Raw genomic sequence first — 25,134 nt, forward strand, 5'->3', positions numbered from 1 at the left:
TGCTCTGAAGACGTAAATCAGTACTCTGGCAATTTGACGGTAGTGTAAATGTTCTGTATGTTAAATTGCTACAGAGAAATATAGTTTCACTTTTTTCCCCTAAAAAAGAACAAACAAGTGAGGAAAAATGTAATGGATTCCAAGGAATCATTTGTATTGTATTGTCTTTTTATAATTATTACTGAGCTTTTTATCATTGCTACCAGTTTTCAGTTTCCATGATTCATTCAAGTTGAAATTCAGTGGAACTGAATCCATCTGAGATCTGAGAGATTTTGCATGTTTATAATTAACAAAAGGCTTGAGAACGGAGAATAGCTTGTATGGGATATAAAACTTCCTTGAGAGAAATACAAACATGGTGACATCCATCCATTTTTTTAATCTGCTTATTCTTTTCAGGGTGACAACATACCTACAATTTTAAACCACTGGTTAGTTAAACCGATTAATAAATGAGTTGTTGAATTGTTCAAAAAAACTAAAAAACATCAATTACAATTGCTGCCTCACAGCTTCAGGAATCTGGGGTCAGTTTTGGGCTTGATTATTATTTGTCTGGAGTTTTTGTATTCCCTCTGTGTCTGCATTGTTTTTCTTTACCGGAGTACTGCAGTTTCCTAGTGCATCGAAAAATGTTGATTATGTAAACTGAACTAACATTAGTTTTGCATATGGGTTTTAGTGCACAACAACAACAACAACGTCAACATTTATTTCTATAGCACATTTCATACAAAGGATGTATCTCAAAGTGCTTTACAAGATGAGAAAGGAAAAAATAACAAGAAAAGAAAAATCAAAAACAGCTAGGAAGAATAATTAAAATAATTATATACTAAAAATATCCAGATAAGAATAATTTAGTATGTATTTACCTAACGCAGATCTGAAATAGAGTCCTTATTTAGATTTTAAGTCTCTAAAGCCGAAGGGATGATCAGATGATCTGGGATTACAGGAAAAAAAAAACTCCAGACAAAATCTGCAGGGGTTCCAAGGCCAAAATACCACCCAGCCCTCACTGTCATTCTACAGTTCATGACTGTGTCACCATTAACAGGATACTCTTGTGGAGCTCTTTAATCTTCTCAGCATATCTGGTACCTGCAGAATACTTAAGCAAGGGGACAGTGGTATATAGCACCATCACAGAGTACTGTAAAAAAGGAAAACAAAGTAGTGATTAGTGACCAGCTGTAGTGGTCCGGTGCCGCTAAGATTCACACTGTCAAAGAGACATTGATTTATTTATTTTTTTAGTGAAGATTCCAGGGACTCGCCCAGCCTTGGCCAGACCCTCACGCACTCACAAAAAGAGACAAAATGCCACTGGAAATAAAACCCCAGTTACCTTTACGGTGATGTACAATCAACACGAAACCAAACCACAACAATAACCACACACAATGAAATCCATGAAAAAAATGGCAACTGGTGTAATGTAAAGATGAAGGTAAATAGTCCAGAGATCCACACGTTGAAGGGGAATGTAAAGATAGTCCTACCAGTAGTTCCTGAAATGGTGAAGACGGGTGGACGGTTCAGGAGCGCTCCTTTCTTCACACATACAGTCCTCACGTAATAGGCAGACAGTAGACAATCCAGACCCCGACCCAGAAACGATCCAGGACAAAATGAGAAAGCACAGGTATCACAACGGAAGCTAGACAGACAGGAACTTTAGACACAAAACACAAAATAGTTCTCTCCTTTTTTGGTAATACTAGCCCACTTTTAAATGTTGCGCCGGCCTCTTTGTATCCAACAGCCCCTGCACCCTCAGCAGATCTCTAATCAGAGCCATTGCAGGGACTGCTGGCAGATGAAGTTTCAAGCACCGCTACACAGCCTATACAACAGCAAATCCAAAATAAATTTAATGAAGATAATCAATTTCCTCATCCCCTCTGTCTGAAGTACTCATATTGGTGATGCTAGTAATTTAAGTGATCAAGAGAGAAAGCCAGATTAAAGAGGAATTTTTTAGTAGATTTTTTGAAGTTTTCAACTGTACTTATCTCTAGTGGTAAAGTATTCCAGACTTTTGGTGCATAGAAATAGAAAGCCACCTCACCAGTTTTTTTATGCTTCAGTCTCGGGATGCTACAAATGTAAGGGGACAAGCAGTTCAAAATATAGAAAGGTGCCAGATTGTTTAGAGCCTTATATAAAATTAAAGGCATTTAAAAATTCAGTCCTAAAGGACACAGGCAGCTAATGCAATGATGCTAAGACTGGTGTGGTATGCTAAGATTTTATCTCAAGTTTTGTTTCTGGTTTGAGGATAATGCTGCTGCAATAGGCTCTGGTTCATCACTAGCCTTTCAAAAAATACACACGGGTACAGAAAATGAATGAATGATCCCTGAAAGTTCATTTGAATTAGTAAATTGACATGACCGTACATTTTTCTTACCCTCTCAAGAGTTGATTTGATATTTTCCAGCAGTGCTAGGCTAAATACAGCATGGTGTTGATAAGTCTTTAAAAATATGAATCCCAAATTAAATAAGAATGACAATAACATAAAATAATATCCCTCATACTCAATTGTAGTTACTTAACATTATAGTTGTTAAAGTGAAAGTTACTGATGCCAGTTTCAGCTGTCGTTAATGTACCGTTTTGTTATGCTCATTGGGCTCAGTACAACCAGATATAAAAGACTACTGATTGATGCACCAATTGTTGCATTCCTCTTTGAGTCTCTTGTCCGCAGTGCTAAGTCAAAGCCCAACATTATACTCAACTGTAGGATATTATTTCAGAGATTTGGGGGAAACAAACACATCAAAGATAGAAACCTGGTTATATGGAAAGGGTAAAGATAAGCTTTTTAAACAAAGTTTTTGACAAGGCCCATTTTTCCTGAGAGAATACATTTCAGTCCCCATTATTAAACATTGCCACAGGTTCATGGCATTAATCAAGCAGTTGATGTTTTTATCCTTACAGGAATAGACTGGAATTCAATCTTTTGGCCTGAAGCCTGCAGAATTCTTCGAAATAGGGTGTCACTATCAGTAAATAAGTGATTATATACTGTAGGGCAGTTGGCATCCATTGAAAAAGTGCGCAGCAATAGATTACTAATCAAGCTATGCTGTACATGGCATTAGAAAAGGGCTACAAGAGAAGGCCTGCTTTTCAAAGCCGCTGAGAACTTGACGCAAGTCTCCATTATTTTCTATTAATGTTCTCTACTAGCTAACTTTTTTATTTTTTGTGTTATCACTCCTTGTGGTCTTTGTCTCTTGGATTCCTGCTCAATAAACTTCCTTTTTGACTGCTGTTGTTTTTCGTTCACCCTTCTTAACCTTTCCTTTTCCTGACCACACTTCATAGAAGAGAAGCATAATTCAAATGTTTCAGTAAATACTGTATATTATATATTCCTTTTCTATAAGTAAATTAAAGGTAATGATTTCAATAAATATTACAACTTATAACAAGGCATAATTATTTTCTAATTATTGAATAATTTTATTTTTTCTGGAAAATCAAATCTCTGCAAATATCTTTTCCTAAATGTAGGTGACCAGCCAAAGGATTTGGCACAGCATCTAAACCTATTACACGTTAAAAGCCAAAGTTCACACATTCTGCACAGATTTTGCTTACCATGCTGTGAATTGTCTGGGCTCTAGAAAGGCTGACCTATTGTCACTGCTTTTTTCATGACGAAATGGCTGGGGATAAGTAGAAATGCAAAATTCTTTGGATTTGTGAAGAAAATTAAATCTCATAAAATCAAAAAGAAAATCTGTTCTAAAAAGTTTTTATTAGAAAATGGGGACTGTCTTAGTGGAGGCTGTCAGAAAAAATAATACAATTGACAAATGTAGTTTCCCAGCATTGCTTTTCTACCCACAGAACACTGGAAGAATAATGCCATTATTGCATAGGGAATTTATTTAATGTTTTGCATTCCTAGTAATGTTTATTCCATAAAAAATGAATTCTAAGACGAGAGATCTGCTACATTATTCATATAAATTACCCTGCAAAATCCTTTAATACTATACATTTGTATCCTTTATACACATTAAACATGGGAAATATTCCATGTTGGACATTACACAAGATCTTTTCAACTGCTTACATCAGCTCAAAGTGAAACCACACCAATTATGAAAGCTGCCTGTGCCTAAAAGTGTTTAATATAATGTCGGAGTGATGCATTCTTAATCGCTAAGCATAGCTAAAACACTTGACTCGTTTCTACTCATGATGGACAAAATATTTGGGCACCTTCCCAATACAGGGTGATAGCCCTGGTTGTAGAAGTGCAACATATCACCTTTCAATGTAAGAAAGAAGGCACACTATTTATGTGGTAATTTGGGTGTATACATAATTGTCTTAGATTTATAATCTTTCCATGATTCAAAACATTTGAACACTGACATTTCAATCTAATTCACACACAAAGTATTTCTGTTACAGGTGAATCTAGCTAGATTTTAACGTGAGTTCACATAGCTGACATTACTTGGGAACGAAGTGAAGATTGTTGTCCACTGGGTAAATCTGTCAGAAAACCTAACGCTGTTCATTCACAAAATTATTTGAAATGGATTAACTAATACCTGGTGTATTATTTTGTAAGATATCTGAAAGTACTTAGTAGTTAAGAGAATATGGACTGATTAATATATATTCATATTATTTGTTTTATGTAACACAGTTGATCAAATGATTTGATAACTACTTTATTTTACCTATTACTGTTCCGTAGAGCTCCATGTTGATGATGATCATGGGTGAACTTCAACCTTCAAAAGGGGATATCAAACACAGTGGCCGGATTTCATACTCACCTCAGATAGCTTGGATCATGCCAGGGACTATAAAAGACAATATTTTATTTGGTCTTTCTTATGATGAATATCGCTACAGCAGTGTCATCAAGGCCTGTCAGCTTGAAGAGGTAACATTATGTACCACATAGACAGACTAGTCATCCTTACCAAACAACTGCGTGGCTGAGCTAAAAACTTTTTAACACTAGTCATATGTGTCAAAGATAAAATCATAGGTTCTGTATGCTTTGTATAAAGTATGTTCCTTTCACACAAGTTTACTCAAACGTAATGTCATCCATTAACATATATTCTGAACTTGCTTAATCATATTTAGTGGGTCTGAGAAATGTTACATTTAATAAGACATGAGGTATGAGCCAACTTGCAGCAAACACATGCTCGTGAACACCCAGTGCATGGACCCCTGACTCCAGCACTCAAGGAGGCAACAGCCAACTGGGGAAATCCTGTGTGTAAAATGCTGAAGATCGAGGTGCTCCATCGATGAAGTGGACCTGAAAAAGTGATAAATCAAGAAGAGCAAAGTATTAACAAATTTCAGGATCAAGCAGAAGGGTGTAACAGGAAAACAAAAATCCAAATACATTAAAAATACTATACACTAATAAAAATACCCAGAAATCATTACACAAAGAGTGGAGGTCTAATTAGGATAAACATGAAAAGCAGAATACTCAAGTAAGGAGCAGCCATGGTCAAATGATAGAAAGAAGGAATGCATGAAGGTGAATCCCCTGCCCATTCTTGACATATACATACTGTATAAAACTGTATATGGACCTGGATAACATCCCATTGATAAAAGAAAAAAATAGGTCAAATTAATTCAGTGGTAAAAAATTGAATAATACAGTTTTAGTTGTCTTGCCATCATACCTTTCATATAAATCTATGTACCTCGTATACTGGAGCAGAAGTCCTCCCCAAGCCCAGCTAAAGAGCAGAAGAGATGAAATGTACAAAAAAGGCTGAATTTACTATAAAATAAAGCACACAAGGAGAAGTACTAATAACAAGGAATAAAACAATAAACCTGACGGATTATTGTTCCTGATGTCTGAAATCTAAAATACACCTTAAAGCAACGTCTGAACCATCCTCACCTACTCTGGACTCTCTTCCTGCTATTGTCAATGTTGATGCCCCTGACTCCAAGCTTAGAAGTTATCTAGTCAGAAGCAACTTTTAAACCCTAACCTTTTAGTACTTGCCAGCATCACGTCTGGTTCCACTGGAATTTCTTTGTGTCAGGGGTTGGTTTTTCGAGTTGGGCCAGGGATACCAGGCTACTTCACCTACTGGCACCTTGTGTTCCTGTGACATAATGTAATATAGACGTCATAGAGAAAGCACTCTTACAGTATATTTACTGTATATATTGTGAAGTGGTGCAAAGCTGAACAGAGGTTCTAAGGAGCAAAGAGATCATCAGATTGACACAGAAAAGCGTATGTTGCCATTTTAAAACTCCTTTAAAGAGAAAATGCAAGAGCCGTACATGCAGTAGAAGGGCTACTGCATTTACTTCTGTGGTAACAAAAGGCAGAAGCACCACTGCAGAAAATAGTAAAATGTCTCCTGGGTAGATACTGTATGTATTGCAGTATGTCCTCTCAGGATGCTAAAGTGCTGGTGACCCAGCAGATGCCAATAATGCCTGACCCTCTGTTTAGTGAGCGAGGCAGGAAGGACACAGAGTGTGAGTAGGGGAGCAGAACACCTCCCACCTAAAACAAGGCCAGCATAGCATAGCAGATGTCTCACCATTTTTTCCTGAAACATGTATTAGCAAATGATAAGTTAGGAACCATTATTCTAATAGGTGGTAGCACACACACATATATGTAAAGGATTTGGGATTTGATGCCTCTTTAACGAGGGCAAGGTGAAGGTTGTCTTGAGACATCCCACCATTTAAAGGCAACTGACGTTTCATGCGTGCAGGAACATCAAGAACCACAAAAGGCACATCTAGCCTGTCTGAAGTCTATGTAGCAAAACAGGAGCTACACCAGTCCTAGAAGAGGCTTTCAGAGTTGGCAGGAGATGACTGCAGTGAGGCATGTAGAATCACATTGTAACAGAATTTTCTGAGTCTAGAATCTTGAAGGAAGCTTAGTTGATGAAGATTGTGAGAGTGATGAGCAGTGAGAAAGGGAGTGTGTGTGTTATCTCTCCCTTGTGTACTTTAGTCAATAAACACACAATTTCTGTATATCTTTTCTCTCCTTGATGTTATTCTAGATGTGGACAGCGACAAAATAAAGAGACTTTCCAGTGTAAAGTATTAGATAATTAGAAGGCCCACAAGGAAAGAATACAGAGGCTTCACACTTATAAATTATGTAAACAAGGGCTAGATGCTGAAAGACCTTTATGTTTTCCTTCTGACATTATGGTACAAATGGTGTGTTACTAGATGACAGTATCACACTGGACTTAGACAGGAGACTCAAAGAAGAGTTCATGGAAAAGCTGAAGGCTTTGGTTATGTATTGCTTTTAAACATACTTGAGTCTTGGACAATTACAAGAAAAGACAAGAGGCAAAGTAAAACACTGATCAATTACCTCCTGAAATAAATACAGTGGAGAACCTGACACCACTTCAAGTATGGGCATGAATGGGTCGGGCAGTTTACCATATGTGCTTTTGGCACTGGAGTCTTTATTAAGCAGTTTTTTAAAAGTATATTAAATATTGTAACACCATAGTTTTAATTCACCCTCTCAGGTTGCTGCATTTAAACAGGAGAATCTGAAGAGCACAAAGTGAGGGAAGGTTTCTTTCATTGCATATAAGCGATTGGACTTCTCTAGTCTATTTTCCTCGTGCCCTTGTTTAAACGCTAGAGGATTCAAAAGTTTACTCAATTCTGGAATGCTTTCTAAAATGGGAAGGCAGAATGTTTGCTTGCCTCATTAGCCGTAAGCAGGGAGCTGAGCAGTTAATGCTTTGGAGGGCTCAGTATATTTGACAAATGCCATTAAATTTTATATCACTTGGTCCATTCTCAATTGCATGCAGATACTGAATACATTTATTATTGTAAATGTCTTTAAGGTTGCCAGCTTTTTAGATATTTGTTTGAATTTAGAATGCTTTGCAACCATACTGTTAGTTTTTAGTTTTGTTGCAAATGAACACATAGCAGCAACAATGTAGATTTTTATGTGAAGCTGGCATTGGAGAAGCTTTTTTGTAAAGCTCTGTCTAATACAGGAAAAAGAATGCATTGCTTGACTTTCTTTTTATTTCAAGATTACTAACTAGTCTTTGTCATATATAATCTTTTCTACATAGAGAGCTACATCTTGCCTGAAGAAGGGGCCTGAGTTGCCTCGAAAGCTTGCATATTGTAATCTTTTTAGTTAGCCAATAAAAGGTGTCATTTTGCTTGGCTTTTCTCTACATTCATAATGGCTAACACGGTACAACACCCTAGTACTACATAGAGAGCTGTAATATTATTTTATCTATGTACCTGATAGAGTAATAGGTTGGTTGATAGTCTGTCTGAGTTAACTGATCTTTCATTTTTAAGGGTAACATTAAGATTAATGCAGAATTCTAAGTGTATGCATGAGAATAAACAAAGAATAAAACAATGATGCAAGTCTATCCATTATTGTGTTACAAAAAGCTTTTACTGCATGTCAGTTTACAGAAATTATTAACAATAGTTGACCAAGTGACATTGATCTGAATAAAATCTCTACTCTCCAATCACTGCTTCTAAATTGTTGTAAATGGTGGAGCTTTTTTTGTTCCACAGGATTTTGCTTTGCTTCCAGACAAAGATAAGACTGTCTTAGGAGAAGGAGGAGTGACCCTCAGTGGTGGGCAGCGTGCAAGGATTTCATTAGCCAGGTACTGTAGACTTTTCTTTTTTTTTTTGTCTTGTGGGAAAGTGTGGGAAGTTGGAACATTTTGTACAAACAATAAACTAGATATAGTTACTGGCAGCTGAATAGTATTTTTCAAATATTCAGTGGGCTTTGAAAGTGTTATGCTCCGTCAGGTTAACTCTTATTGGACTTTTGTTTAATAATAACATCCATCAACAGCAAAGCTGGAAAGTGTCCTGTACTGTATGACATACACAGTAATGTAAGCTTCTTAATGGAGAATTTGAAGTTGAAAATTCAAAGTTAATTTAAAAAAAAACATTAATTGTAGAAGTCAGATTTTTCCATTACAAGTTTCATGTGTCCACACATACTCACACAACAACAACAATAACATTTATTTCTATAGCACATTTTCATACAAATAATGTAGCTCAAAGTGCTTTACATGATGAAGAAAGAAGAAAAAAAACAAAATAAGAATTAAAAAAGAGAACAATAATTAACATAGAATAAGAGTAAGGTCCGATGGCCAGGGAGGACAGAAAAAACATAAAAACTCCAGACGGCTGGAGAAAAAAGTAAAATCTGCAGGGGTTCCAGGCCACGAGACCACCCAGCACCTCTCTAGGCATTCTACCTAACATAAATGACCTCAATCATTTTATTCATGTTATTCAGGGTTCACATGGAAGGACTTGATGATGATGGTCACGTGGACTTCTGGCCTTTAATCCATCAATGTAGGGACATCACGGTGCTTTGATTAGGTGGTGGTGGCGCAGATCATCACCACAGGAGAACCAGAAAGGACAGCAGAGAATAGTACAGATTAGTAAAGATAGCAGATCCATGAAGAATATGACAATTCTATGCCTACATAATCTATTAGGAGTACAAATAAAATATAGCTATGAAAAAGCCAAATTAAAATAAAGAATCTTTAGCAGTTTTTTTATTTTTTAATATTCCACAGTATTAGTCTTGCAAATTTCTATTGGTAAAGTATTCCAGATTTTAGGTGCATAACAGCAAAAGGCCACCTCACCACTTCTTTTAAGTTTGGCTCTTAGAATTGTAAGCAGATCACCATTAGAAGATCTGAGTTTACAACTTGAAGTGTAGGGGGACAGGCCTTCCAAAATATAGGACGGAGCGAGATTATTTAACACTTTATACACTATATCCAATCCAATCCATATCCAATGCAACAACGTTAAAACTGGTGAAATGTTCTCAGATTTTCTTTTTCCAGTTAAGATTATGGCTTCTGCACTAACTGTAACTGAGTCCTGTTAGGAATGCATTACAGTAATCTCGTCAACTAAAAACAATACCGTATATCCTTGTGTATAAGTTGGGTCTTGGAAACCCTTAAAAATCATTCATAAAATCAGATCCCGACTTATACGCCCGTTCAAAAATACGACAATTATTAATAAAATAAATAAATATTTTTTTTTTTTTTTTTACCATGTGGTCATGTAGGCACAATGCATAGAAAAAAAAGGCAGTGTGCTCCATGGTTACTCTCTCAGGTGAGCATTAGCATATCATAATCCCTTGGACCAATAGCGTGAGTTTTCCACATTTGACTTATACGACCAACATTATCAAATACCCGAAATTATACAATAAAATAAAGCCCCAATTTATCCGCAGGAGAACTTAAACACGAGTATACTGTATATGGTAATTCCACATACTGAACACATATTTTTCTTAAGAAATATAAAATACGTTTGACCTAAACTTCAGTTAAATAGCCATATTTAATAATAACTTTAAAACCAGGAGGCCATGTTTGTTTTATAGTTGAAAAAGCCATTACACAACATAGTATTTCATTCAGTCCAATTAACTCCTAGTTAGCACTCTTAACAACAGATCTCAACATAAAATGTAAAATTCAGAATGCTTGCATCAAAAGAATAATACAGGAGAACTCCAAGCAAATAAAACATTTTTGCAAGTATTACCAATAATAACTAGATGACACAAACACAGACAAACATTTATATATATATATATATATATATATATATATACTATATATATATATATATATATATATATATATATATATATATATATATATATATATATATATATATATAAACAAACATAAGTTTGATGAAAACAGGCCTTTCAACCCAACACCAATACCTTGCCTGTAACTATTCACCTGAATTGCAATGTAGCATAACATCAGGATTTAAACTTCTCAGAGTGTGAACTCTGTTACTTGGTAATTTATTCCATTTATGTTACAAGACAAATAAGTATCAACGGATTATTATGAGTGGCAAAAATAATCCAGAAGATTTAGAGAGGCAAGGGGGGTCAGAACCATAAGAGAATCAAAGGACCAAAATGTGAATCAAAAGTCAAAAGCAAATAAGAAGTCAACACCAGAAACAAAACCCTGACACTAGGGCCTATGTGGAAGTAAAGCTAACTGCACTAGAGAGAATTTCGAGATGTTGTGTGTCCCCTGAGGGATAATGCATATCGTAAACACTGACATGTTTGTAGCGTCACTTTCACATGACACATCCAAAATACATCACATATACAAAGAAATTAATCGAGAGATGAACAAACTTATCCTTTGCCCAATCAAATCAAAATAAAAAAGAAACCTCTAAAATGGAGTCCTGATGGTAAAAAAACAGAAAACATAACTAAGTACACGTATAAAACATGTTAAACATTATACTGCAAATTTCTATGTGGGGGGAAAAAAAGGACATTCTACCAGCAGTGTAAAAATAGCCTCTTGGTCATTTTGCTTTTTAATCTCTGCTTGCTTAATGTGAACAGATTCAGCTCCTTCAATTGTTCCTTATATCTCATAACCCACAGTCTTTGGGCTTTTTCTACAGTTCATGTTTTTTTTTTTTATAATATAAGACCAAACTGCGTGAAATATTTCCTATAACTCTGCTTTGACCTGTACTCAGTAATAGAGTGCTATGTAACCAGACCTCCTAGTAGTCTTCTTAATCTCCTCTATAAACTATCTGGATGTTGACAATGACTTTTTCGCTACATCTTTTAAATCCTTCACATAAGGTGTACCTTCAGGTTTCACGTCACGTGTTGTATTAACAGATACACTTCTGTTTACTTAAAACGTCATCTTCTATATATCGGCCCACGTTTGAAATCTGTCCCTGTCCATTTGTTTTGATTTTACTCAGCCTAGAGTATGTGCCATTCCACTTAGTTTAGTGTTATGTGTAGACTTAACCAGCATACTGTATATTATTATATAAATTATTTGTATGCAGGTTAGGTGGATTGGTGATTCTAAATTGGCCATAGTGTGTGCTTGGTGTGTGGGTGTGTTTGTGTGTGTCCTGCGGTGGGTTGGCACCCTGCCCGGGATTGTTTCCTGCCTTACGCCCTGTGTTGGCTGGGATTGGCTCCAGCAGATCCCCGTGACCCTGTGTTCGGATTCAGTGGGTTGGAAAATGGATGGATGGATGGATGGATTAAGTCCCAGAGAGACACCATTTTTCACAATACCTAATTTGAAGAAAACTTCCTTGCACCCTAACTGTTGCCTTGTGTATTTATAATAAGCAGTGCCTTGCTTTTAGCTTATCACTAACCTATTATGAGGCACCTCATTCAAAACCTCGCCAGAAGTTAGATAAGCAATATCATACAGTATGTGCTGCCTTAACGGAGTGCTGTATTTGCTTCATTATGGCCTGGTAGTGAATTAACATTATGGCATTTTTGCATATTAATGAAATACAGTCTAAGCACAATTGAGCCATCACATCTCACATGTCACAACTTTTTCTCTGCCCATTGCCTCCAATATATGGTTTGCCAGTTACCACCTCTTTCAAGAACACTTGGCCTCTAGCCATAACCTCTTTCTTGTGCATTATTTACCATTAAATATCTTGGCACTGCCCTTGATTTGCCTTGTAATGTACTGGATTGCCTTCCATGGCATGCCACAGCCATTACGACAATCACACTTCTGCAGTTTGTCTCTGGCAACATCTAAACATTTCAGTTGTATGGCATCTTCACTTCTACGGTAGGCCTCCTGCCTTGTGTCCTGTGCTAGCTAGGATTGACTTGAGCAGACCCCTGCCACCCTGTTCAGGACTAAGCAAGTTAAAAAATGACTGACTGACCTGACACTTTGCCTCATTATTTGAATACGTTTACAACCAGTAACTGGACGCCTATTCTCATCGGGTCTTTCAGGTCCACTAGTGTTTAATATTTGAGCTGATCTTCAATTATTTTTTTCTGTAAAGGTATTCTGTTGTGGAGTTTATGTCTCTCCATTTCATAGGTATACCGATCAGCTGTTGTTTCTGCTTTGTCTTGGTCTTGCTGTGTTAGTCTCATTTCTACAAATTCGTTCAGAAACTTTGTCGTCAGCTCCTGAAGTCTGCTTTAATTTCGAGAGGCAGTTTAACGCAGTGAATGATTTTCCTTTACGTTGCTTATATATTTAATCCTTTTTTTTTTTACCTTGTAAAGCATCTTAAGAGGATGCTCTCAGTGGAAGTGCAATCGGCATTTTTCTTAACCAAAAAGAAGCTAATAAAACGGTTTATATATTTGGTTGTTAGAAGAAAATGGAGACAAAGATTGTTTTTAGTCTGTAAAACTAATAACATGTTGGAGAATAAAATTTTCTTTGTAAAAACTGACAAGTTTTGCAATGTATGCCTAATATTGCAGTACCTTTTACTATTGCACACAGGAGGCAAAAAGGGGCTATATTTTGGTATTGACTTGAAACTTACTGTATGCAGAGTAAACTCAATGGGCTTTATCTCATTCATGCTTTATGGACTCTTGGATTAAGCTGCAACAATTGCTTCTTTATCCATATGTGCTCAATGTTTACATTTACAGAATATGAATATGGCTTTCTCTGCTCTCTGGCCTGCACCTTGCACAAGTGCTAGCACAAAAGCCGTTCTCTGTTCTTTCCTTCCGTGTGGCTAATTAAATATTAAAACAAAAAACCCTCAGACTTCTTTGGTTAGGCTGACACAATGTGCTTTTTCAGTGAGACATAACTACTTACAAAACCTGCCCAGAGTTTAGTCAGGCTCTGGGTTATATTAGGTAAGTGAGGAGCACTGAAGGAGCAGCACTTTTAGATTTGGGTGTTGTGAATTTTTTAATTTATTTTTTGAAAGGAACACACACAGCATTTTATAGTTTCTCTTTTTCTATTCTGTTTGCAGAGCAGTATACAAAGATGCTGATCTTTATTTAATAGATTCTCCTTTTAGCCACTTGGATATTGTAACAGAGAAGGAAATCTTTGAAAGGTAAGTCAATGTGCATTATTTAACTGTTCGCACACAAGTGTTATTTTGTTTTTCCTTTATATCATTTTGTTGTAGCAAATGTTACCCTGTTGAATGAAAGATAAAGCACATCAGTTATGGTAGTGGGAGAATTCTGAATCCAAATAGTTTTGAAAGCTTATATAAATTCAGTTATTAGAATGAATTCTGTAGAAAAAATAGCGACAACTGGAGCATCAGTATTGAAGCTTGTAGTTCTTTTTGATGAGAACATAACAACACATCTAGGATTTGAGTTGAGAGACGTAGACTGCGACCATCCATCCATTAACTGAGGTGCTGTTTTTGAGTACAAAGAATCTGGATGTGGATATTAAAATTGCTTCTTTAATTCATCTTAATTTTACAACAGACAATTCTTAGTGGCCAGGTTTATAGCCCTGCATGAAACTTGCCATTTTTATAAATTATAATTTCTCCATTTCTCTTCTGAACCTGTTTAACCCAGCACAGGGTAATGATGAACAAAAATGTAATCCATTGACAATGAATGCAAGACAGCGATCAACAGTCCATCACACAGCACACCAATCACAAACAATCCATCACAGAGCAATTTAGGGTTACTAGTCAACCTTCCTGCCTCTCATCAGGTCAGAGGAGGAAACCAGAGTACCTGAAGGAACCAAGCATTATCCGAAGGAAAATAGACATATACCAGCTAGAAAGGAAACTGGCGTTCTCGTTCGGTGAAGTGTCAATGAGGTCTGTTTCACCACTGTCTGTTCAATTAACCTTGAATATTATTTGTTTACAAAGTAAGGAAAGATTCTCAATAATTTATAAGGAAGCTTTATTTTGAATTCTTGAAGTTCATGTTTATTGTTATGTGCATAGTACAATTAAATTACAGGTTTTCTACAGGCTTGATGATTTAAACCCAACCACAGACAATGACGAGAACATCATACACTAATGCAGCATATTGTATATATCAGGTATATATAACTAACAAGCATACACTTGCCAGCTTACATGTGGTGCGCATGTTACTGGTATCTTCTATTGTACTGTTTACTTAGATGCATGAAGAAGAAAAGTGGCCACATTGGATGTCCAAGAGCTTTAATAATGCAGTTTGTATAGCAGTGTGTGTTACTTATCAACAACAACAACAACATTTATTTATATAGCACATTTTCATACAAAAAGTAGCTCAAAGTGCTTTACATAATGAAGTAAAGAAAAATAAAAGACAAAATAAGAAATTAAAATAAGACAACATTAGTTAACTTAAGTCCTAGACTTAGGGGCGCTGTTTTCCAGTAATATTCTGTGCTGACTTTGTCAGTCTCTGTATTCCCTTGCAGCCCTGGGCTAAGTAGCTGCCATACTAGGATGTTATGTTGCCATTGTGCTTCAGTTCCACTGTACTCCTGTAGAATTTTGGTGAACATAGATGTAGACATTATCTGTGTTGGTGAGTCTTCTTGAATATAGCTAAGATATTTAGTGTCCACTTTGGATTATCAGAAATTGAAAGTGCTATCCCTCTGCCCAGCATCGTCTCTGATGTGAACGGGAGTGCGGTCCATCTCTTTCTTCCAGTCGGTGACCAGTTGTTTGGTTTTTCTTATATTAAGTGAGAGATTGCTGTGCTGCCCCACAGTGTCAGAAGCCTCTTCTCTGTCTAAGCCTTCTCATAATTGTTTCTGAGCAGGTCTAAGATGGTGGTGTCGTCAGCAAACTGAATGCTGAAGTTGGAGCTACGTACGGTATGACAAGCCATACACTCAAAGGTGAATGAACGAGGAGTGCAGCGAGGGTGTTTTAATTGTGCAGTTCTGCCAGCTTCGTAGGAAATGCAAGTGGCATAGCAATTATCAGGCTAAGATAATAATAGCAAATAATAGATAGTAAAACCAACAGACTAATTAGAAAACATCACAGCCCAACACAAATATTTAAATGTGTATACTTTAGCCTATTGTTGTTTGAAAACCACCCTTTAAAATCAGTAACGGAAGGACAAACTATAATTCTGTTGTTTCCACATCAGAGGATTCTCACACTTTTTGTTTCCTTTTATGTATTCTTCTAAGATTGTGATTTATTAAAACTCTTCTCTGTGTTAATTAGATGCACTGTATGTTTCTTTTAATTATAAAAGCTACATCAGTATTTTTTTCTTACAGATGTTTATGCAAACTAATGGCACATAAGACCCGCATCCTAGTGACTTCAAAACTAGAGCATCTGAAAAAGGCAGACAAGGTTTTGCTGCTACACAATGGTATCTGCTACTTCTATGGAACGTATTCAGAACTGCAGAATCAGAAGCCTGATTTTATTGCAAAGCTGACAGGTCTAGAGATATACGACAATTATAGTGACGACCGAAGAAACTCCATCTTGACAGAAACGTTGCGGCGGTGCTCAGTGGACAGTGAAACAGGGGGTCTGCATATTGAGTCAACGAGGCATTCATTTAAACAAACAGCCACGGAAATTATTGAAAAGAGAAAATCATCGGCAGTCATGAACTCCCTAAGCTCTGGTAGAAAGATTTCCATCGTGCTGAATGGGACCGAGGATGTGTTCAGTGAAACTGGAGAGAGAAAGCTTTCATTTGTTCCAGATTCTGAGCAAGGAGAAGGTCTTCTGCCGCGCAGTAACATAATTAGCAGCGGGCCGAGCTTCCCAGGCCAACGGAGGCAGTCAGTATTGGCCTTTATGACTGGTGTTCAAAATCAGGGTTTACGTAACAGGCGCAATACTACCTTTCGCAAAATGTCTGTGGCACCTCCTTCTGCATTTTCAACTGAACTGGACATTTATGCCAGGCGCTTATCAAAAGACAGTATTTTTGATGTCAGTGAGGAAATCAGTGAAGATGATCTAAGGGTATGTGAAGCTCAGTGTTACATTACTCAAGTTTTATTTTTTTTTGCAGTATGTTTAAATTGTACTGCAGGCTTAAAAATAAATAGATGCACATTTCAGATGATATTCTGCATATTTGAGTGATTTCTCAACAGAGTAAGTAAAATTACAGTAATCACCATTTCAAGATCAACTCATGTATTTGTGAACTACTGGTCCATTGAGAATTTTAAATGTAAATTGGGAGACAGTAAGCTTGTTGTCTGACCTTACATAGATGAGCTCCAGTCCTTCATAAAAAAAATGTAATCAAAATAGTTATTAATTTAGAACATAGAAAATTATAACTTTTCATCCATCCATCCACCCATCCATCCATTTCTTAACCTGCTTAATCCACTTTCTGTTGTGAAAGCCCAAAAGCACATTGACAGCATGAAACACAGTATGCTTATGAAAGTGTTCAGTTCATTAAAAATACACTTATTCATACAGGATCATCTCAGAATAATGAAGTAACCTAACATGCATCTTTAAGATGCAAGTAAAAATATGGAAGAACCTGTACTAAAACCCACACAGACATGGAGATACATAACATGGAATTCCTCTCATATAGTTTTTAAGTCAAAGTTTAGAGTTAGCACTCTACACCACCATTCCGTCCTGATTATCTGGTACTAGCTGTTCCACACTGCTCCGCCTGCATAGTAGTGAAAAAGGACAAACATTAAAAATCAATGTCAAGAGGGCCTCTTGATATACAATATTTTTGGTTTTGCTACCAGGGGTGAGAATGTAGCTGTGATCTCTTTGCCAAAAATGTAAAAAGTTGGCAAGGTATCTCTGGCCAAGCGGAAGGTAGGTACGCTCCAATGTCAATGTTGCCATTGTATCTGATCGTGTTCAGCTATGATTCGAGAGCTTCCCTGTGGTATAGCAGGTCCACAGCTCCCGTTTAAATGGCCCGTTTTAAAATAAATAATCACGCTCACAGCTTAGCGAGGGGGTGTGGTAGTTGTGTGGCTGAAGCAGTTCTCAGGGCGATCTGTGGTGTGGGCGTTTCTCACCTAAGTGCACACGTGAGAGACTGCCTGCATCCGTGATTGTTCCTGGGGCTGCTAATTTGCCGTAGCTGCTATGCCCTCTCAATATATAGAAGCGTGAGTCGGCTAGAGAGGAAGGAAAAGGAAAGAAAGAGAACGGGAGGTAGTGAAAGAAGACAGGAAGCAGGTGGAGAGGAAGGAGAGCGAGCGAGAAAGCAGGCAGCTGGGAGGAGAGCCCACGTGGGGAGTGTTTGGCCAACACTCAGTGGAGCTGAAGGAAGCGGTCGCTCCAGCTGAGCGATTAAGTAGCTGGAGTGACCAGTAGAGGCAACGAGTAACCGTTAACAGGAGCAGGTGTCGAGGAGGCTTTGGGCTGGTTTAGCCCCAGCGTGAGCGCCTTGGCTGTTGGGGAAATAACCAAAGTCTCGGTCCGGTTTGGAGCCCGATGTAGCCAAGGATTGGAGGGCTACCGGACCCGAGTGAAAGGCAGCTGTTCCTGCAGGTAGGCGACTCTCCTGTTGAGCAGCCCAGATGGGAGTAGCAGGGGAGCTGCCATGGTAAAGGAAGACACCAGGCTTAGTGTTTTTAAAGGATTGCTTCCTGTGATATTTTAACCTTGTTGTGTTTTTTAGAAGATTTTTCTAATGATTTTAACCTCCACGTTGGATTATTTATTTATTTAATGACTCTTTTTGGGAAGCACTGCACTTATTTATTTGTGGACACTTTGTTTTTGTTTTGTTGGATTTTAAATAAAAGCACTTTTGCACTTTTGTATCATCCCCTTGCTATGTGGTTGCCTCACTGTCTAGCTCATTGGTAACATTACCGACGGTGACGGGTTCAAGGGCTCCCGGACTGCAGATGGGAGCATGGAGCCAAACCCGCATAGTCACAGTCCCCCATGTGGTGAGAAAAGCACATGGCCGTGATATCTCTGCCAATGAACAGGTACCCTCTAAAACACACATAGCTGAGATCTCTCTCTCTCTCTCCCTCTCTCAAAAATGTCAAACGTTACTCTTTAACAATCTCTAGATGATAATGTCTGCTGAACAAACAGGTATTGCTAGCTAAGCAGAGGCAAGATGCACTCTAACACGTGGCGAGAGGTAGAGCGACTCGAATGGAGGCTGGTACGTGAGTGAGGAGGGCCCTGCCCGGCTCCCTACTCCTGAGGCCCTGCCTCCCCCTCCCCTTGGCCCACAGCATTTCTCTCAGATTTGCGAGAATAAATCGGTGCCGCAACTGAACTGTAATACTTAGCATGATGACAGAAGTCATAAAATCAACTGGAAAATTCAAGCACATTATAGAAAAAAAACAGATCTAAATCCATTAAGTAATTCTCTTATGAAAAGCGGACAGACATACAGACCAATGTTGGATTTTATATATAGAGAGATGATACAGGAAGAGGAGGAAGAGGTTAGGATCATGCACTAATACAGCGCAGTGCCGCACCCATCACGTGACAAACCAACTCAGGATCTCAGATTAGGACCCGAGTGCAGCCATGCAATGACTGACACTTCAAAACCACACCAGTTCAGATGGAATGGAATAGTGTGAGTTTTTTTATGGTAGCTGGAGTGCCAGTTCTGCCACCAACCCCCAGGTTTGATATAGAAACATAATATACAACAATTGGCAATACTGGAATATTTGTTTCAAATGTTACAATATTTTCCCAAAGTTCAAAATTCCCAGGGTTGCTACTTACTAGAGGCTACATTAGGAACAGTAGGTGCTAATTGGAACTGTATGACAGTGAAAATGGCATTACCTTGATAGCCATTAACCTTTAGGTCACTTAAATGCAGTCTCCAGCCAAAAGTACTTTCAAGTACAGAAGTCAAATCACGTGGAAGTGCAGCTTGTCCTCATGCTGAAGTAAGAAGCAGTAACTACGTGTAAGAAAAAAAAATATCTACTCAATGGAGACTTTAATTCATTTAATAAAAGGTAATTTGTTGTTCTGGAGAAGAAAAGAAGTATACTAACTTTGAAAGTATTTTTGAAAATATCTGTGGGCAGCATAGCATGCTTGTACTATGCAGTTGCACTTGGGGGCTACAAAGGTTTGTGAAGCCTTATGAATTTGCAGTTGTCTTGGCAGGGCTATTCCACATTTAATAAGACTTGTATTCCCTTTAGTAGTCAGGGCAGGTAGAGTGGTAGTTTTTTCTTGCCAAATCATGGATTTGTGTGTGTTCCACACTTGTATTATAACAGTTGTACGTCAGGTCAGGTCAGGTTGGGGAGCATGCACTGGTACAGCGTGTTGCCACAACCACCACATGGCAAAACAGTTCAGGATCCCGGTTGGCAATGCCCCCAGGCAGATACACGGTCCAGTCCCACTCCAGAAATGGACATCTATCTGCTGTAGCCAGGTGTTACATGGGCAACCCCTTGGCCTGGTCCAGCCACTCGGGTCCCCAACAATGAGGATCTCACGTGTTGGATCACCGTTGGGGTAACGGGCCACATGGCTGTTGTGCCGTAACTGACGCTCCCTCACAATGCAGGTAATGTGCCTCATTCGGGACTCCATGAGCAACCGCTCATTCGACACAAAGTCAAACCAATGGTGTTTAATGTTTGGAGTTAAAGCTAATGGAGATAAATCTTGTAACTATTCTTTTTTTAAACCTTCATAATTCTATAGTCCTCCACCATTCCTAATTTGCATCTGTGATTTAATAAGTAGTCAACTTTTTATATTTTTGTCTAAAGTATTTATCCTTCTTTACCTCAAATGCAGTACATTATGAAGAAAATACAAGACCCAGTTTCCTTCTGTTTAAAAACTGTACTGTATGTTACTTTTTTGTTTTGTTTTCCTTAAAGTGCGTTAAAGAGCCACCCAAACAACCAACACCAAGGAATTCTGATTGCATCAAGTTGTTTGATTGTCTATTTTGCTCGTACTATTTGAATATTCACTTCCACCAAAATTTAGTGACTATAAATGAAACCTTGCATTTTATTACTATTTATTATTACTTATTAGTATTTGTCTTCCGCTTTCCAGTTTATTTTCACATTTCCAGAGTACAGTGAAGTTTTTATGTGTATTTCTGACTAATCAGCAATACATCGCCATTGCTGTGATCAGCAAGTATTACTAATGAAACATGTGATATCAAAGATTGCCATAAGTGGCCTGTCTTTATTAAAGAAATTATATTTCTGAATTTGGTAATCATCCATCCATACATCCATTATCCAACCCGCTATATCCTAACTACAGGGTCACGGGGGTCCGAATCGCCAATGCACCTAACCTGCATATCTTTGGACTGTGGGAGGAAACCCACGCAGACACAGGGAGAACACGCAAACTCCACACAGGAAGCGAACCCGGGTCTCCTAACTGCGAGGCAGCAGCGCTACCACTGCACCACTGTGCCATCCATCCATCCATCCATTGTCTCCCGCTTATCCGAGGTCGGGTCGCGGGGGCAGCAGCTTGAGCAGAGATGCCCAGACTTCCCTCTCCCCGGCCACTTCTTCTAGCTCTTCCGGGAGAATCCCGAGGCGTTCCCAGGCCAGCCGGGAGACATAGTCCCTCCAGCGTGTCCTGGGTCTTCCCCGGGGCCTCCTCCCGGTTGGACATGCCTGGAACATCTCACCAGGGAGGCGTCCAGGAGGCATCCTGATCAGATGCCTGAGCCACCTCATCTGACTCTTTTCGATGCGGAGGCGCAGCGGCTCTACTCTGAGCCCCTCTCGGATGACTGAGCTTCTCACCCTATCTTTAAGGGAGAGCCCAGACACCCTGCGGAGGAAACTCATTTCAGCCACTTGTATTCGCGATCTCGTTCTTTCGGTCACTACCCATAGCTCATGACCATAGGTGATGGTAGGAACATAGACCCACTGGTAAACTGAGAGCTTTGCCTTACGGCTCAGCTCCTTTTTCATCACGACAGACCGATGCAGAGCCCACATCACTGTGGATGCCGCACCGTGCCGCCCTTGGTAATCTTTGAATTTTTAAAAAACAGACTTTTTGGAAGAACAGATTTCCTCAAAGAACAGCTACAGATGAAGGATAATTTTAGGCTTCAAGCATAAAAGAGATAACTAACTGATTTTGAGGATGTGCACAAGTGTGCCCTGCAATCAACTGCCTGCATGCCTGCCTGTCCTACCTTGAGCCATTTGATCACCTTGACCCTGAATTACAATGGATCAAAGGATCGCCATAAATGTCCAAGCTCAAGTGCAACAAATGAAACTAGATGTTGTGTAGCTATCAAGATACACTGAAACGTGTGTGTTACTTTATTATGTGGTCACTTACAATACAGGAGATGTGCTAGATCTGGAGTTGTACAATTTGCCACTCATTACTTTCTACATCTTTCTGTTCTTGTTCTTTTTAACATTCACTGTTAGGGTAACCATTTACTCACTCTGGACAGGTTCAGTGTTGAATCCAGATTTGCTCTTGTTTTAACTACAACATCAGATGCCATGTAGCATGGTATTCTTTAATAGAAGCAGATTGTTCTCTGGCCCCTTAAACATTTACAAAATGCTGTAGTGCACGGGTGTCGAACTCCAGTCCTGGAGGGCCGCAGTGGCTGCAGGTTTTTATTCTAACCATCTTCTTAATTAGTGACCCATTTTTGCTGCTAATTAACCTCTTTAGCATTCATTTTAATTAACTTGACTCAGACCCCTTAGTATTTTCTTTTTCCTTAATTAGCAACCAAATAATAGTGAGACACAAAACAAGCTGCCACATGAGCAGCTCAGTTGTGCCCATCACACAATATTTGAAAATAAATAAAACTGAAGGTCTCAGTAAAGCTGATCTCTCAGGTCACCAAAATATTTTGATGGTGTTCTTAGAAAAACAGGAAAATCAACAGTTTTGGAAATGTCTGCTGTGGCAGAATGAGAGCAGCAACAGGCCATGAGATTAGATACTGAGTTTAATTAACAGCAAGAATCAGCTTGTCATTAAGAAACTGGTTGGAGTGTAATTGATTGGAGTTTGAAGCCCCAGTTTAGCTGGTCATCTGTTGGCTCGTTTCACGTCTCAATTCTGTTTGGCTGTCATTTAATGAAGAAAGGAATAAATTCAGAGGGCAGAATCCTTAAAAACAGGACTATTAAAATGAAGGGAAAACAAATTTAATTAGCAGTGGAAACCAGTCACTGATTAGGAAAAGGGTCTGAATGAAAACCTGCAGCCACTGCGGCCCTCCAGGACTGGAGTTCGACACCCCTTCTGTAGTGCAATAAAGATCAGAGTCATTGTAACATTTGCATATTTCCGTAGGTATTGGTGTAATTTTGATTTATTTAAGATCTAGCTCCTCCCACATGCCAGAGACATAAGCATTAGGTGACTTTAAACTTGGCTGGTGTTACTGAAGGTGCACTAGTCCTTCACAGTTGGTTCTTGTCTTGGACTTGGTGCTGCCAGGAGTGACTCCAGCCTACCGCCAACCAGTAGTGCCATAAAAGGGTCAGTAATTTGACTTTTGGATGGATGGACGGATTTACTGGGTATCATAACCCACTATATATCCTGTTATACCTACTGTAGCTTAAAGTATCATTTAACATTGATTTATAAAGCACTGAACAGTGAACACGGATATAGATTAACTTGGTTTTACTGCATTATATGCTACTTTAATTTGCTATTAGTTTAAAGGTCTTTCTTGTTACTTATTTTAGATAAAGTACATAGGTTATTTATCATTCACTTTAATCAATACTTAAAGTGTAACCTATATTTCCCTTTCTTCTAGGAATGCTTTATTGATGATAATGAAAACTTCAGTGAAACAACCACATGGAGTACATATCTGCGATACCTGACTATCAATAAAACTGTCATTTTTGTTCTGATCTTTATTCTGTTTGTATTTGCCATTGAGGTAAGACTCAACATCCCATCTAAAAATCTACTTTAGAATAGCATGTTCATTTATTTTGAGATTATGTATTTCCTAAATCCAGAAAACAGTCGTCTATAGTATTTAAACAAGGATCCCTCAAAATCTGTTCCCATTCTGTTATAGGGCTTCTCTACAATTTAGGAGAATGGAGTGATATTTCTGTTGATAGAAAATAAAATCATAAGTGATCACTGTAGTTCGATATGGAAATGTACAATATGAAGATTAAATAGCTCATTGCAGAATGCAGCCTTACCATGTAGAAAGCTGAAAAGTCTCATAATATTAGCATGAATGAAGAAGAATACAGAAGAATGTAGATGAAACATCAGTATCTCAATACAGTTACAATTACACTCACATGATAAAAATGGCAAGAAAAAAATTCAAATGTACTATTAAATAAATATATTAAGTAAAAATGAAGGAAATGGGGTATTAAAGAAAGCTGGAAATTAACGGGAGGCACCATGCACTCTAGTTTCATCTGGCAGTTTTCATGATGTCAAGCTAATGTTTAATATGCACTGGAAAGCTGGACATTGACCCCAGTGAGAATTTTTGGGTAGAGGGAAGGTGTGAACAATGTTTTTAATTCTTAAAGATATGACTATATGACTTAACAAAGCAGAGATTCCCGAAGAAAATGAGTTATAGCTCATGGCAAGATGTTACTTCTGATACCCGTTCCTCCATTTGTTCGTAGAGTATTTACAGTCATGATTCTTTTATCATACTTTTTAGGCTGTGCACCCCTTGCCAAGGGCCAACATAAGCATAAAGATGTTTCTGCCCCCTAGCACTTCCCCACTCTGGCCACTTTTGAACAAGACCTTTCCCTTTTGTTAGTATTATTCCTCCAGGGTTAGCCATCAAGCTGCCCTCTCACTGGTTTGAAATGGTGGAACCTCAACCTCAACCATGACTGGAAACACATCTTTTGATATTTTATCAAATCCTTTGCCTTTGTAGGTCATTCGATCCATGGGATTAAGAAGCTGGCAAGACTCAAACTTGATTGGAATGCCTTAACTTCCAGACAGTGATGCTGGATGATAATTCTTTCAGCATTTTAGTACCAGGGCTAAAATAGTTTGAACCAAAGCCAACGAATTAAAGACTTTGATAAGAACTAAACTAGTTCTCCATCGTGATTATTAGTGATTAGGAAAAAAATACATGCACAGAAATCCATCCATCCATCCATTTTCCAACCCACTGAATCCGAACACAGGGTCACGGGGGTCTGCTGGAGCCAATCCCAGCCAACACAGGGCACAAGGCAGGAAACAAACCCTGGG

General features: G+C 38.3%; 1 protein-coding gene across 1 annotated transcript in view; it reads left to right on the forward strand.

Annotated features, from left to right (window-relative positions):
* The window catches only part of cftr (CF transmembrane conductance regulator), a 136,565-nt gene that overhangs the window by 68,453 nt on the left and 42,978 nt on the right, over positions 1-25,134 (forward strand). The window contains exons 11-15 of the mRNA XM_051935924.1: positions 4,742-4,933; positions 8,605-8,699; positions 13,912-13,998; positions 16,173-16,881; positions 23,684-23,812. Coding sequence (XP_051791884.1) covers positions 4,742-4,933; positions 8,605-8,699; positions 13,912-13,998; positions 16,173-16,881; positions 23,684-23,812 — 1,212 coding nt within the window. The remainder of the gene's footprint in view (positions 1-4,741; positions 4,934-8,604; positions 8,700-13,911; positions 13,999-16,172; positions 16,882-23,683; positions 23,813-25,134) is intronic.

Source organism: Erpetoichthys calabaricus, chromosome 1 (assembly GCF_900747795.2).
Source record: "Erpetoichthys calabaricus chromosome 1, fErpCal1.3, whole genome shotgun sequence".
In the NCBI taxonomy this organism is placed as follows: domain Eukaryota; kingdom Metazoa; phylum Chordata; class Cladistia; order Polypteriformes; family Polypteridae; genus Erpetoichthys; species Erpetoichthys calabaricus.